At 43.1% G+C, this 11741-nt stretch overlaps 1 protein-coding gene across 2 annotated transcripts; it reads left to right on the top strand.

The window, feature by feature from the left end:
• The first annotated feature begins 5162 nt into the window (after positions 1-5162).
• LOC123498841 (transient receptor potential channel pyrexia-like) lies at positions 5163-10597 on the top strand. Of its 2 annotated transcripts, none has more exons than XM_045246310.1 (5): positions 5163-5237; positions 5562-5658; positions 7746-7812; positions 7947-9534; positions 9745-10597. In XM_045246310.1, the coding sequence occupies exons 2-5, from the start codon at positions 5638-5640 to the stop codon at positions 10142-10144; spliced, it is 2076 nt and encodes a 691-aa protein (XP_045102245.1). In that variant the 5' UTR covers positions 5163-5237; positions 5562-5637; the 3' UTR covers positions 10145-10597. The 2 variants fall into 2 exon arrangements, with proteins under 2 accessions (XP_045102245.1, XP_045102246.1); XM_045246311.1 differs by having other exon boundaries at positions 5182-5217.
• The last annotated feature ends 1144 nt before the right edge of the window (positions 10598-11741 follow it).

Raw genomic sequence — 11741 nt, 5'->3', positions numbered from 1 at the left:
CAACTAGAAAGGTTAAGTCGATATTTCTACCGACTTGGCACGAGTGAACCCGCCTTCAGCTATTATTTGCTGTAGAATTCACTTTTAGCGTCCCAGATTACTTTACGGTATTGCCACCGTCCCCGAGTGTTATGAGAGGGGCAGCGTAGTGTGTGTGTGTGTGTGTGTGTAATTCACTGTTCGATCTGCTGCAGTCTATGACGAGACAGCCAGACGTTACTCTAAGGAAGAAGCTCAGAGCTCATTATTTCCGATCTTGGGATAGGTCTGAGACCAGGCACACACCACACACCGGGACAACAAGGTCACAACTCCTCGATTTACATCCCGTACCTACTCACTGCTAGGTGAACAGGGGCTACACATGAAAGGAGACACACCCAAATATCTCCACCCGGCCGGGGAATCGAACCCCGGTCATCTGGCTTGTGAAGCCAGCGCTCTAACCACTGAGCTACCGGGCCGTGTGTGTGTGTGTATTTACCTAGTTGTATTTACCTAGTTGTAGTTTTACAGGGCCTGGGCTTTATGCTCGTGTGGCCCCGTCTCCATATCTACACTTATCCAATCTTACTTTAAAAGTGTGCACACTCGTTGCAGACACTACTTCTTCATCTAAACTGTTCCACGTCTCAATACATCTCTGCGGGAAACTATATTTTTTAATATCTCTCAGACATCTTCCTTTCTCAGCTTTTTACTATGCGATCTTGTGCTTGGATGTCATATTCTTCTCTCAGGATCAGTTTCTCATTATCCACTTGGTCCATTCCGTTGATCAATTTATAGACTTGTATCAGGTCTCCTCTCTCCTTCTTTGTTCCAAGGTTGGTAGATCCATAGCCTTTAGTCTCTCCTCATATGTCATCCCTTCAAGTTCTGGGACCATTCTTGTAGCCATTTTTGTAGCCTCTCCAATTTCTTATGTGTTTCTTTTTATGAGGGGTCCACACTACTCCTGCATATTCCAATCTGGGTCTTATTATAGTATTTATCAATTTCTTCATCATTTCTTTGTCCATGTAGTGAAATGCTACTCCAATATTCCTCAGCAAATTATATGTTTCTCTAAAAATTCTATCAATATGGCTTACTGGTTGATTGTTTTCTTCCATCGTCACTCCTAAGTCCTTTTCCTTTTGACTTTCTCCAGTTCTACTCCATCTCCCATCTTATAGATTCCCACAGGTCGTCTTTCACTCTTTCCCATTTCCATGACATGGCTTTTGTTCACATTGAATTCCATTTCCACTTCTTACTCCATTCCCAGATCTTATTTAGGTCTTCTTGCAGTATTTCACAATCCTCCTTTTGCTTTATAACTCTGCACAGTTTCGTATCATCCGCAAACAAATTTATGTAGCTGTTCACTCCTTCTGGCATGTCGTTAATATAAATGAGGAAAAGTATTGGTGCCAATACTGACCCCTGTGGCACTCCGCTTTCTACTGCTCTCCACTTGGACTTCATATCTTTAACTACCGTCCTTATTTCTCTCCCCCTCAAATAATTTTCTATCCATCTCAATGTGCTTCCTTTTAAGCCACCCTTCTCCTCTAACTTCCACAGTAATCTTGCGTGTGGCACTTTGTCAAACGCCTTTTTTAAATCCAAATAGATGCAGTCAACCCATCCTCTCTCTCTTGTACTCTATCAACTATTCTAGAATAGAAACTCAATAAATTAGTTACACAAGACCGTCCTTTTCTAAAACCAAATTGGCTATTTGATATTAATTTGTTGTCTTCAAGGAACTCGATCCATTGTTTCTTTATTATTCTTTCACACATCTTGCATATTACACTAGTTAGTGATACCGGTCTGTAATTTAAAGGTTCTTCTTTCCTTCCACTCTTATATATGGGAACCACCTCAGCTCTTTTCCATTCTACTGGCACTGTTCCATTTTCTATTGAGCATTTTATGATGTATATAGGACTTGCTAGTTCTTCCCTGTGTGTGTGTGTGTGTGTGTGTGTGTGTGTGTGTGTGTGTGTGTGTGTGTGTGTGTGTGTAGGGAGGGGATGATGAAGGGGAGGGAGAGTCGAACGGGGCATAAAGGCGGCGTGAGCGGCAAGGCGGGCAGCATCGTGAGAGAAATATCCCTCTATGCAAAAGTATCTCCTGACCTCCACAACCCAGTTATCTTTGTTCAAACTTGTGGATAGAAGTATCTACTAAGGAACATATCTCAACCAGGGTAAGCACGATCAGCAATTGTCATTATGAGCGTATGTAACACAGTACTCTTGTAATCTATTACTTATTGAATATTTGAGACTTCCGAATAGCTCCGACAAGCAGTTCCATGGCATAGCTGTGGAATGTACTGGATATATAAATAGGTGGTGCTTAGCCATAGCGTTTCCAAGACTACCTATAAATGTTTTCTTAAATGATCATAAGACAAATCAAAAGCTCCGACTACTCCTATACCACGTACAATTGTTCTTCGTTTCATTGAATAATGGGTGTAGTGGCATCCGTAGGTGGCTCTGACGCAAGTGATGTCTACATATTACCATTCAGAGGGAGAATGGGGCGATGTGTGATAACAGGTGAAGCCTAGCTGTCGCTCACACCAGCTCATCTACAGTATACATAATTATATATATATATATATATATATATATATATATATATATATATATATATATATATATATATATATATATTGTCTATTTCTCTGCATCATGTCCGCGAGATAAGCTTCAGACGACACACACACACACACACACACACACACACACACACACACACACACACACACACACAAACACGGTAGCTCAGTGGTTAGAGCGCTGGCTTCACAAGCCAGAGAACCGGGGTTCGATTCCCCGGCCGGGTGGAGATATTTGGGTGTGTCTCCTTTCACATGTAGCCCCTGTTCACCTAGCAGTGAGTAGGTACGGGATGTAAATCGAGAAGTTGTGACCTTGTTGTCCCGGTGTGTGGTGTGTGCCTGGTCTCAGGCCTATCCGAAGATCGGAAATAATGAGCTCTGAGCTCGTTCCGTAGGGTAACGTCTGGCTGTCTCGTCAGAGACTGCAGCAGATCAAACAGTGAACACACACACACACACACACACACACACACACGGCCCGGTAGCTCAGTGGTTAGAGCGCTGGCTTCACAAGCCAGATGACCGGGGTTCGATTCCCCGGCCGGGTGGAGATATTTGGGTGTGTCTCCTTTCACGTGTAGCCCCTGTTCACCTAGCAGTGAGTAGGTACGGGATGTAAATCGAGGAGTTGTGACCTTGTTGTCCCGGTGTGTGGTGTGTGCCTGGTCTCAGGCCTATCCGAAGATCGGAAACAATGAGCTTTGAGCTCGTTCCGTAGGGTAACGTCTGGCTGTCTCGTCAGAGACTGCAGCAGATCAAACAAACAGTAAATTACACACACACACACACACCGCGTAGTGTAGTGGTTAGCACGCTCGACTCACAATCGAGTTCGAGTCCCGGTGCGGCGAGGCTAATGGGCAAGCCTCTTATTGTGTTGCCCCTGTTCACCTAGCAGTAAATAGGTACGGGATGTAACTCGAGGGGTTGTGGCCTCGCTTTCCCGGTGTGTGGAGTGTGTTGTGGTCTCAGTTCTACCCGAAGATCGGTCTATGAGCTCTGAGCTCGCTCCGTAATGGGGAAGACTGGCTAGATGACCAGCAGGTAACCGAGGTGAACACACACAGTGTAGTGGTTAGCACGCTCGGCTCACAACAGAAAAGGCCTGGGTTCGAGTCACGGGTGCGGCGAGGCAAATGGACAAGCCTCTTAAGCACTCTACGGTGTCTCCGCCTGTTTTTTCTCGTCCCTCCAACTGCTAACTTTGTACACGGGAGTACTCTTTGCATATTTTAGGTGTTCTACTCACACAGTTTTATTAGATAGGGTGGAATCAAAAGCTTTTCGTCTCATCAACTCCCGTCCTTTGACTGACTGTCTTCAACCCCTTTCTCACCGCCGAAAAGTTGCATCCCTTTCTATCTTTTATCGCCATTTTCATGCTAACTGTTCTGTTGATCTTGCTAACTGCATGCCTCCCCTCCTCCTGCTGCCTTGCTGCACAAGGCTTTCTTCTTCCTCTCATCCCTATTCTGTCGAACCCTCTAATACAAGAGTTAACCAGTATTCCCAATCATCCATACCTTCTTTCACTGGTAAACTCTGGAACTCCCTTCCTGCTTCTGTATTTCTATCTTCCTACGACTTCACTTCTATTAAAGAGAGAAATGTCAAGACATTTGTCCATGGCTTTCGGTTATTTCTTTGAAATCTAAATTTTAGGGAAGCTTTTTTTCTTATATTTTGCTGTCCTTGGCAGCTCTCCCTCTCACATAATTACACACACACAGGTGTGTGCCTGGTCTCAGGCCTATCCGAAGATCGGAAATAATGAGGTCTGAGCTCGTTCCGTAGGGTAACGTCTGGCTGTCTCGTCAGAGACTGCAGCAGATCAAACAGTGAAAGTGAAACACACACACAAAAAAAAAAAAAAAAAAAAACGACGCTCGTGCGTTGTGTGCCTTGTCTCCGGTATGAAACGGCCTTACAGTCATGATGGTCTGTAGAGAGACTGGCTAGACAGGAGTCACAGGACCTATAGCACAAGATAAAGTAGCTCTCTTTACCTTGTTATGGGGTGTATTGGCCCGTACAGGGAATGGAGCGAGAATGGACCGTGACTGAAAACGTAACTATAGACCATAGTGTGCATCGGCCCAAGTGAATGGAGTCTCGATAGTTTTTGAGAGGGTTGAACTAATCACTGGAAAACTAAACCTGCCTGTGGTGGGGATGTGCCAAATGTCGGTGCTGAACAGTCATTTCGGCCAAGCAGTGGCGATTGGAGTTACATTATGAATTATTTCCTGCTTTCACCACGACTTCTTTCAAAGACCTCAAAAGTGATTACTGATTAGCCAGATTTTCAAGAGTGTCTATCCTGTTAACAAGAAATTAAATAAAACCTTTAAAAACCAGTGTTACCATCGTAATTAGTAATAACGACTATTTTTTTTTTTCCTTTCAACTGTTTTATCAGTAATTTGAAATCAATCTTGCTCTCATATAAGAGCCATTCTGAATCGTTTTCATGAGTCACTAAAACATCAAAACTCACTTTCAACTTGTCCTTTGGGATATGCGCAGCCGGATGTTCGACAAGATAAATGGAGACAAGACCGCGATATGAGCACACATTAACGAGTGTTTTTGAGGTGTGGTTGTGTGCTTGCTGGTGAGAATTTCTGCTCAGCTCCAGATATATATATATATATATATATATATATATATATATATATATATATATATATATATATATATATATATATATATATATATATATATGTGTGTGTGTGTGTGTGTGTGTGTGTGTGTGTGTGTGTGTGTGTATATATATATATATATATATATATATATATATATATATATATATATATATATATATATATATATATATATATATAGGTGGTGCTTAGCCATAGCGTTTCCAAGACTACCTATAAATGTTTTCTTAAATGATCATAAAACAAATCAAAAGATCCGACTACTCCTATGACAGGAGGTGATACCTAGCTGTCGCTCACACCAGCTCATCTACAGTATACATATATATACTGTACATACATAACTTCTTCATGGATACTTTTCACCCTGAGGTAAGAGGCTACAACATATTTCTTTTATCTCTATACAAATAATTATTTTTAATCTCTCTCTCTCTCTCTCTCTCTCTCTCTCTCTCTCAATGAATCAATCATTTTTCCCTTGTGTTGATTGGTTTGTACGGGATGACAAACTGATATAAAAAAAAAAAGGAAAACCCGATGACGTATTACTACAAAACTGACTTCTTAGTGTTGATACATGCACAATATTTACTAAAATTAACATTACATACTATTCTAATATATTATTACTATCACTCAACGTCTGGTTGCAGTGCTCGAGCTGAGAGGTGGATTGGAAATGATCAACCTATGCCTGTTACTTTCTCTCTCGCATTCTCTTGCATCACTAAAAAGAAAGGAAATGCTGAAGTCTGTAGCGATATTTGAATTAGTAGCTAATGGCAGGTTCACACGTGTCAATATGCGACTGAAATGGCAAGTCGCTAGGAGTATCGACTAAGCCTTTCTAGTTGGAGCACGTTCACACATAGCGACTGGGAAGTATCGGCTGGGTGGCAGGAAGTGAATGTAAACAAACAGCCACCCAGCAAGATGTCTTCCTCTGGTGACGACGACGATTGCAATCAAATTAAATAATCATATGAATTCAATCGTCACTTCCAACAACATCCTGCATAGAAGGAAGCAGTCATCGGAGAGTGGTAGCTATCTCATCGAACGCCGATTTCCGTAAAGGCGGGTTAACGCGTGTCAATTTGCGATTGAAATTGCAAGTCCCTAGAAGTATCGACTGAGCCTTTCTAGTTACACATAGCGAATGGAAAGTATCAACTATAGTTGACGCCTTGGCGGGAAATGAATGTAAACAAACAGCTACCCGCCAAGATGTCTTCCTCTAGTGACGATGCTGAAGCAGTTGTTGCTCTTCTTTTGGCGTACTGGAAGAGTCAATAGAAAAGAAAATGCCTGTGAATACGTCCCCGATTAAATAGAAGGAAAGACAGGAGTGTCTACCGCACACTAATCTGAAGAAGACTAAGCACAATTGCGATCAAATTAAATCCTGACAAATCTTCAATCCTCACCTCCAACAATACCCTGCATTAGGGAAAGTTTATATATATATATATATATATATATATATATATATATATATATATATATATATATATATATATATATATAATCAATCGATTTGCAGCTTTGTTTACGTTGTTACTTCACGGAGAAAGGAGAGTGGCAGCTATTTCGTCAAATGATGATTTGCATAAGCTTTTTTTACTGTATGATTCGTTTCTTGGGTCCCAGATGTGTTCTTTATCCCTCACCAACTCTAACATCTTCTCTACAACTGGAGACCACATTTCCAAAGCTTACCTTGTGACGTCACAACCTAAACAAAGTCGCAAATCAACTGAACAAGACCATTAAGCTGGCCTTCCTTTGCGACTGGTTCTCCAATCGCTAGGCACCGATATTCAGTCGAAAACCCTACCGACTTGCGACTTTAGTCGGTTTCACAAATTAGCGCAGATGAACCCGACTTTTTTTTTTTTTTTTGCCGTACAATTCACTTCTAGGGTCCCAGATATTCTCTTTCTCCTTCATCATCCCCAAAATCGTCTTCTCTACATCGGCACCACATTTTCAAACCTTTCTCCGTGAAGTAACAACGTAAACAAAGCCGCAAATCGATTGAACAAGATCAACATGGTGGTCTTGTTTTGCGACTAATTTGTCCAGTCGCTGAACACCGGTATTCCGTCGGAAACTCTACCGATTTGCAATTTCAGTTGGAAATTGACACGTGTGAACCCGCCTTTGTACGTTGGGCTTTCTTGGTGCCTAGCCTTAAGGGAAAGAAACTGTATATGCAAGTATTTTGTAAAGCTTAGAAGGTAGTTACAACTATAAGGGCCTAACCTTTATACACTCAACGAAAGTTTGAGTTTTCCTTCGTTATTTACATCGTCCCCTCATTATCGAGTCAATGTGTAGTAACTCTTACTTGTTTAGAAGCACTGGGCCAGGTGAAGCCACTCTGACTCACCTATAAACATAACCCTAAAGATAGCTACATCATCTAACACTTCACGTTCCTTTCTCTCTCCCAGCAATCCCAGGTGGTGGAGACTTTCCCGATGACTTCCCTGAACAGGACGAGACACTACAGCATCATGGGTGAGTGGCACGCTGTGGCACTGGCTGAACTCAGCTGCAGCAGGAAGTTCGGGCAGAATGATTTATGATGGTTATGCTTTCTTATAGGTTGATTGTTTACCTTCACAGTATTTTTTTTTTCTTTTCTTTCTAAGGAGAGAGACCTGGGAGAGTGGATGTTAAGATTGGAGATTTCTTTAGTGCCATTGAGACTCAGTCCATGAAGCAGCTACAAAAATGTATGCAGAAGGAACCAGAGAAGATTAATGGCCATGGGGGACCTTTCTTCATCACACCTCTCCATTTCGCTGCAGAGGTGGGCTGGTTGGAGGGAGCTAGGGAACTCTTGGCGAGAGAAGCGTCTGTATGTGCCAGAAACCAGTATGGCCAGACGCCGCTCCACTATGCCGCCACAGCCAAACACGAACCCATCACCGCCCTGATGCTGACCAGCACCACCAGCTTCAAAGCCCTCAATCTTCGCGACATGCGGGGAATGTCGCCATTGCACGAGGCAGCAGCCAGTGGTTGTCTGCCTGTAGTGAAGATTCTGCTCGAGCACGACGCCGTAGTCACGTGTCTGGACAACCAAGGAGAGTCACCACTACACAAAGCGGCCAAAGCGGGTGCTTTCAGTGTGATGGTGGCCCTCATGGAGGCGGGCGCCGACCTGCAGGAAAAAGATCTGCGGGGAATGTGTGCGATGCGTTGGCTCATCTTCTCTGCTGACAATGGTTTGCAGCGTCTGCTGGACCACCTACTCATCACCAGTGGCAGCAGCAGTTGTCGTCCTCCAGTCACTTTTAACTTCCTGCCGCTCGTGAAGAGCTCGGGGACACAGGAGTGCCGGCTTCTCTCGTACTTCATCCAGACAGACAACCGAGATATTCTCGCCCACCCTGTGTGTCAAGTGTTTATTCTTATCAAGTGGAGAAGAATGAAACCCATCTTCCTTGGATACCTATTGTACTTTATGATTTATGCAATACTGACAAATCTGTTCATATTCAGGCGCCAATTGGTTAAAGAAAATGATGAAGAACGAACAATCAACGCCACGCACATTGCCGATAAGGACCCCACCACCCAGCCTGACTCTGTAGCAATACATGTGATACACGGGCTACTGTGTGTCATGACGCTGCTGCTCTTTATGTCTCAGATTAACCGTCTCAGGACCCAAGGGTGGCGGGTGTGTGTCTGGGATTCTAACTTCTGGCTCCAGCTGTCATCGGTGGTATGTGTCACAAGCCTCCTTGTCCTGTACTGGTGCCGAGGACTGCCCAGAAAAGAAGACATGGAAGACAATATTGCTACTATACAGTTACTGTTTCTGCAACTACACTTCCTCTTTATCCTCAAGAAATATCCTTCATATGGGCTATATGTTGTGATGTTCATGAAAGTGGCCAAAGAATTTTTGAAGTTGTTTGTGGTGTACTGCACACTCTTGCTTACCTTTACTTCTACCATGTTTCTCACCTTTAACTCTAACGGCTCAGAGAATACCGTGCATAGCAGGTGGCCCATGCTGTTCCTGAAGAGCATCACCATGATGGTGGGGTCTGTGGAGATCACTGATTCACTAGTGGAGCAGCACAACTCAAATCCTATCACTGCTGGTGCTCTCTTCTTTTTCTCTGTGGTCTTCATCTCCATTGTGTTGGCGAATCTACTTGTCGCCCTCGCTGTCAGTGACATCCGTGAACTACGAGCCTCGGCCCACCTAACTCGCTTCGCCAGGTAAATTACTTTCCTTCTCCCTCGTCCTTCAGTTCTATTGCGCCTCATGACAATGAATACATGGAAGTACTTATACTTGGAAGTCTATTGGTGTCTCAACACAACATTAGTCTCGAAATTAGTGCCAAGCTTGGTAAAGACTCCTCTGTGGGTCAGTTACAATAGTGATATGAGTATTTTACTTTTTGATGACTGATTTCTTTTTCTCAGCATTGTGGAGGCTCTTCAGAACATTGAGCAGTCGTGTGACTTCCCCTTCCTGTGGCGGCTAGGAAATTACTGCAGACTGCACACTGCAGCAACGCACGTCCGTATGTGGCCTAAACACAACTCCCCCCATCCGTGCATCACGGTGGAATTGCGAAAACAGCACCAGCACCGAGCCCAACAAAGATATGGTTGGAGTACGTGGCTGGTGGAGCGCCTCCATCCTCGTGAATTCCAGGAGAACATCTCCGTCACGTTGCACGACGAGGTACTGGCGCGAATCACCGCTAGAGAAACCATCGCCTTAGATCCCGACCAGCTGGATGTACCTCATGATTATAAAGTGTTTTTTGATGAAATTCTCAAAAGACTTAGGCTCCTCGAGGTGTCTCGCATTCATTGATTCCTGAAGACCTAAAGATACTTCACCTCAAGATAAAGGTATACCTCACCTAGAGTAGTGATAGTACTTTATGACAGACTCAGATCAACCCATCAATCAGGAACACGAGGTTGATTCAAAGACATTTCTATAGCCACTCAAGAAACCTAGATGAGTAGAGTTTGTGGCCTCTGCAGATCAAACTCTGCTCTACTGCACAATATGTTTTTTTTTTTTTTTCTTTTTTATCAGTAAACACCACCTGTTGTCAAAACAAAAACATAGATGGTGTTGTTATTGATGTGGAAACCTCATTCTTTTTAGTTAGACCACAAACCTCTATTGATATCATGTCCTGGAGCATTAATGCAGTGAAAACCAAAATAGAAAGCCTGTTTGCTGCCTGAAAGCTGAGCCTGTTTGCAAAGTTTGACGCAGTAAGTTTGAATGAAATTAAAACAGTGCCCAATATCAGTGCCTGGATACCTCTTCCTTGTAAGCAGTAATAGTGCGCACCCTCAGCGTGGTGGCATGTGTGTACTGGTGAAAGCTCATTTAAGGCCATATGTCATAGAAACCAATGTCAGTGTACCAGACCAGTTGTGGTTCAAACTCAAGTGTATTCCTGATATCCTATTTGGTTTATGTTACATCCCCCCACCGGACTCTCCTTATTTCAGTTATGTAGCATTAGGTAGGATACATAAAAAGATCAAAATGAAATTTACATCAGGTGTGTTTTGATGGGTGATTTTAACGTTCGCTATGGTAATAGTTTGAGTGAGTTGCCAGTTAGCCTTGGTTTGAATGATTTGTCTTATCCCGACACTGTTGACCCAATATGCATAGCGAGTGATAACACAACAGCGATGTTAGGGTTGTGTACTGACAAACACTTATTAGTTTTGAACAACCTCAAGACATGTAATAAGCATCACAAAACCAAATTAATTTATCAGCAAGAAGAATTGTGATATCTGAGTTGGATTCATGTATTTTGTCTTCATATTTGCTCAATTTCGTATCGAACTTTGAAGTTCACCAGAACCTTATACTACCATCTGACCACGCCCCTATATCTATTACCCTCCAAGCCCCATGTGCCAGTTCAGACTGCCTTTCTACACGCGCTTCACATATGGGGGATCACGCCGTTTTGTAAAGTAAGGCCATTAATACTTTAAGTAAGTGTGCAGTAAAATATGATGCGATAGATGCAGAGAAGTTAACTATGGAATTGGATTGTTGAGACCTCCCAGTGTTGGCACTGATGTTAACATGTCTGCCCACAGCATCAGCTCTATATTGTACGAGTGCGCACGTGCAAGCAATAAGAGTGAAGTTGTGTGTACTCCTAGAATGCCCGGGCATGACAGATGGCAGAATATTTTTGACATTGATAACCATGCAATAATATGGCAAGCAGTTGATTAGAGGGGAGAAGTCAGTCGCACGTCGCCCCTAGTACATGCACGATGTCACGCCGCCCTCTGATGAAGAGTTTCAAAGTCATTTTAATATGATATTTAATCCTCCAGATACAATACAGCCAAATATTGATGAATTTAGAGGCGAAATGTACATCCCTGTGTTGGATGATCCAATATCTCCCCAAGAA

The sequence above is a fragment of the Portunus trituberculatus genome, chromosome 48 (assembly GCF_017591435.1).
Source record: "Portunus trituberculatus isolate SZX2019 chromosome 48, ASM1759143v1, whole genome shotgun sequence".
In the NCBI taxonomy this organism is placed as follows: domain Eukaryota; kingdom Metazoa; phylum Arthropoda; class Malacostraca; order Decapoda; family Portunidae; genus Portunus; species Portunus trituberculatus.
Note: the sequence above shows the minus strand (reverse complement) of the source record. Positions and strands in the feature narration are given on the sequence as shown.

Bases quoted from the DNA above. Each gene is read 5' to 3' on its own strand.
- LOC123498841 (XM_045246310.1), top strand. From the start codon at position 5,638: ATGGATACTTTTCACCCTGAG. The intron at 7,813-7,946 runs GTGAGTGGCACG...TTTCTTTCTAAG, and splicing joins GAGACACTACAGCATCATGG to GAGAGAGACCTGGGAGAGTG. The intron at 9,535-9,744 runs GTAAATTACTTT...TCTTTTTCTCAG, and splicing joins CACCTAACTCGCTTCGCCAG to CATTGTGGAGGCTCTTCAGA.